The sequence below is a fragment of the Olea europaea genome, unplaced genomic scaffold (genome assembly GCF_002742605.1).
Source record: "Olea europaea var. sylvestris unplaced genomic scaffold, O_europaea_v1 scaffold13160, whole genome shotgun sequence".
NCBI classification, from domain to species: Eukaryota; Viridiplantae; Streptophyta; class Magnoliopsida; order Lamiales; family Oleaceae; genus Olea; species Olea europaea.
In genome coordinates, this window is record NW_019230636.1 from 1 (window position 1) to 3,089 (window position 3,089).

At 39.8% G+C, this 3,089-nt stretch overlaps 1 protein-coding gene across 1 annotated transcript; it reads left to right on the forward strand.

The window, feature by feature from the left end:
- The first annotated feature begins 771 nt into the window (after positions 1 to 771).
- LOC111374956 (ATP-dependent RNA helicase DEAH11, chloroplastic-like) lies at positions 772 to 2,284 on the forward strand. The gene has a single exon (XM_022997723.1). It carries the CDS (start codon positions 892 to 894, stop codon positions 1,993 to 1,995), a length of 1,104 nt encoding a protein of 367 aa, XP_022853491.1. The 5' UTR covers positions 772 to 891; the 3' UTR covers positions 1,996 to 2,284.
- Positions 2,285 to 3,089: the final 805 nt, after the last annotated feature.

A 3,089-nucleotide genomic window follows, 5' to 3' on the forward strand; every position in this document is an offset into this window, starting at 1 on the left:
AAAAAATAAGAAAAAGTTTTAGATTTACGTGTGTAAAATTATTTTACAGGAGAATGTGTGGTTGAAAATGCGTTTTGGAAAAATGTATTTTTTGAAATAATAGAGCCCAAACAGGGGATAATGTTCTGCTGGCTAAATTGTTGCTCTTTGTCATAGAACTGATTCCCTGGTATGATTTTGAGAGTCCTTTTATACTCTATTCCCTCGGTCTGGGTGGGTATATTATCACAGGTGAGCAGGGTGTTCATTCCAGAAGTTTAAATTTATCTCTTAAAATAGAATAGGCTTTATTATTGTCACCCTTCTTAGTTGGGCCCTATTTTTACATCTTATTGTGGAGGTTGGTTTTATCTTATCCTTACAATTTTCAATTTTCCGGAGGAAAACGGAGAGCAAGGATGCGTGCTCTTCCTATAGAAGAGACATCTTGGTCACTTAGCCTATATTTAGAGCATGTTTGAGCCCTATTTTATTGAAGAATGCATTTTGGAATAGTAAATTGATGGAGAAGTGTGGATAAAAAATAAAGAAAAGTTTTGGGTTGCGTGTAATATTATTTTATTGAAGAATGTGTTGTTGAAAAGAAGAGAGAAAAAAATGTATTTTGGAAATAATGGGGATTAAATAAGGGCTTAATAGCAAGCGAATGTAATTCATACGGTTGCGGATTGGCATTTCTGGTTAATTTTTGTTTTTGTGGCTTGGTTATCTTAGTCTCCCCTTGCTGCCGAAGTCATATAATATTAATAATCAAGCTGATGTGGATGAACTTGCTTTTTTGCAGGTGCCGAATGTAACCTAGAGAGGAACCAGAATGGTTCTTATCGAGTAAAGATATCTGCCAGTGCTACAAAAGTTTTGGTCGAATTGAGACGACCTCTGGAGCAGCTTATGAATGGGAAGATCTTGCAAAATGCTGATATTACTCCAGCAGTTATACAGCAACTCTTTTCACGAGATGGTGTCATGCTTTTGAAATCAATTCAGCGAGATACAGGAACCTATATACTATTTGACAAGCATAGCCTAATTATCAGGGTGTTTGGATCTGCTGACAAGATTGATGTTGCACAGCAGAGGCTTGTCAAATCACTTCTTGCGCTACATGATAGTAAGCAACTTGAGATCCAGCTTCGTGGTGGACTTCTACCTCCTGATATGATGAAGAGAGTAGTTCAGAATTTTGGATCAGATCTTCACGGTCTTAAAGAAATGGTTCCCGAAGCAGAGTTCTCTTTAAATGCTAGGCGCCATTGCATATCTATGGTTGGGACCAAAGAATTGAAGCAAAAAGTTGAAGGCATAATTCATGGTATCGCACAAACTAGTTTACAAAGTCAAGGAAATGAGGACGATTCTGCCTGTCCGATTTGCTTGTGTGAAGTGGAAGATGGTTACAGGCTCGAAGGTTGTACACACGAGTTCTGTCGGTTATGCTTAGTAGATCAGTGCGAGTCTGCAATAAGAAGTCAAGACAGTTTCCCCTTAGTCTGTACCCATAACGGCTGTGGGGCTCTGATTCTGCTTACAGACTTGAGGTCTTTATTGTCTAGTGAGAAGTTGGAGGAACTTTTCAGGGCATCCCTGGGTGCATTTGTGGCAGGGAGTGGGGGCGCTTATAGATTTTGTCCTTCACCTGACTGTCCATCAGTTTATCGAGTGGCAGATCGTGGTACTTCAAGCGAACTATTTGCCTGTGGTTCGTGTTTAGTGGAGACATGTACACGGTGCCACATGGAGTATCATCCATATGTGACATGCGAAAAGTACCAGGAGTTTAAAGACGACCCTGATTCTTCGTTGAAGGAATGGTGTAACGGGAGAGAGAACGTGAAGAAGTGCCCATGCTGTGGTTTCGCAATTGAGAAGGTGGATGGGTGCAATCATGTCGAGTGTAGGTGCGGGAGGCACATTTGCTGGGTCTGTTTAGAGTTTTCTGTGAGCAGTGAGGATTGCTACGGTCATCTCAGGTCTGTACACGGGGCCATCATGTGATTTACTGTAGTTCATTATCTTTCGTACTCGCCAGCTTATATTCCCGTGTTAATATCTATAATAGCATACGCATAACTAGTAAGAGTAGAACAAACCCAGGTTGTTGCTTCTGTAAATATGTTTCGAGCATGCAGTTTTAACACTATTTTTCCGAAATCCTCTTTCACTCTGTGCCCAATTGCAAGTGCACACGTCTTCTAATGCATGAAGATGTGCATACAGTGTATATAAACTTGTTTGCAAATGCGAGTGTGGATTGATATATTCATGGTTGAGTACCTTTGCTTGAGCTCTCGTATATGTGCTTAGTTTCCTGTAAACTAAAAATGAGTCATGCTACTTGTACAAAATTAGTTCACAAAGTTGGTTTACAAAGCAACGTCTACACCAATCATTTCGAAAGTACATTTTTAAATAATTTGAAATCAAAGACTAAGATTCGTTCAACACTTATTTTGTCAACTTGTTTTGTACAACTAGATTAATTGATTTTGAATTAGCACAATGCAAGTCAGATAAGAGCATCTCTTATTCTGTATTTAGTATCTATTTTTAGCACAGTTTCTGAAAGTGTGCAAGAACCGAGCTGTAGGTACAGAAAGAAAATTCACAGATGTTTTACAGACTATTCGCAGTGGTGGGGTTGGCATTTTTTTGGCCATTTCTTAATAAATTGGGGCCTACGTGGGCTGACCTCCATGAGATTCATTTGTAGGAGCTCAGTGAGTTTTTCTTTTGTGCATCCAGTTTAATTGATCAATATGTGGCATGAAAAAACTGAACAGGATTGCTGCAGGGAGACCAAATTAGAAAATGTAGCTGCAACCAATCGCGAAACCCATTCCACCAATAGCCAAACAAAATGCTACAGCAGCATACTGTTTCATGCTGCTAGAATCACTCTTCATATCCACAGTTCTTTGTTCTCTTTCCAAGATGGAAACTCGAAACTCAAGCAATCTAACCCATTGCTTATAGGCGAACAATCTCAATGACTCGTCTAGCAGTAAATTGGAGAGGGCGTCCCTCTCGTTTAACAGAACCGAACATTTCCTCTCTGCCTCCCGTGCTCGTGTTTGTGATAGTCTCAAGGC

Coding starts and splice junctions, on each gene's coding strand:
- LOC111374956 (XM_022997723.1), top strand. CDS start 892: ATGAATGGGAAGATCTTGCAAAATGCTGATATTACTCCAGCAGTTATA.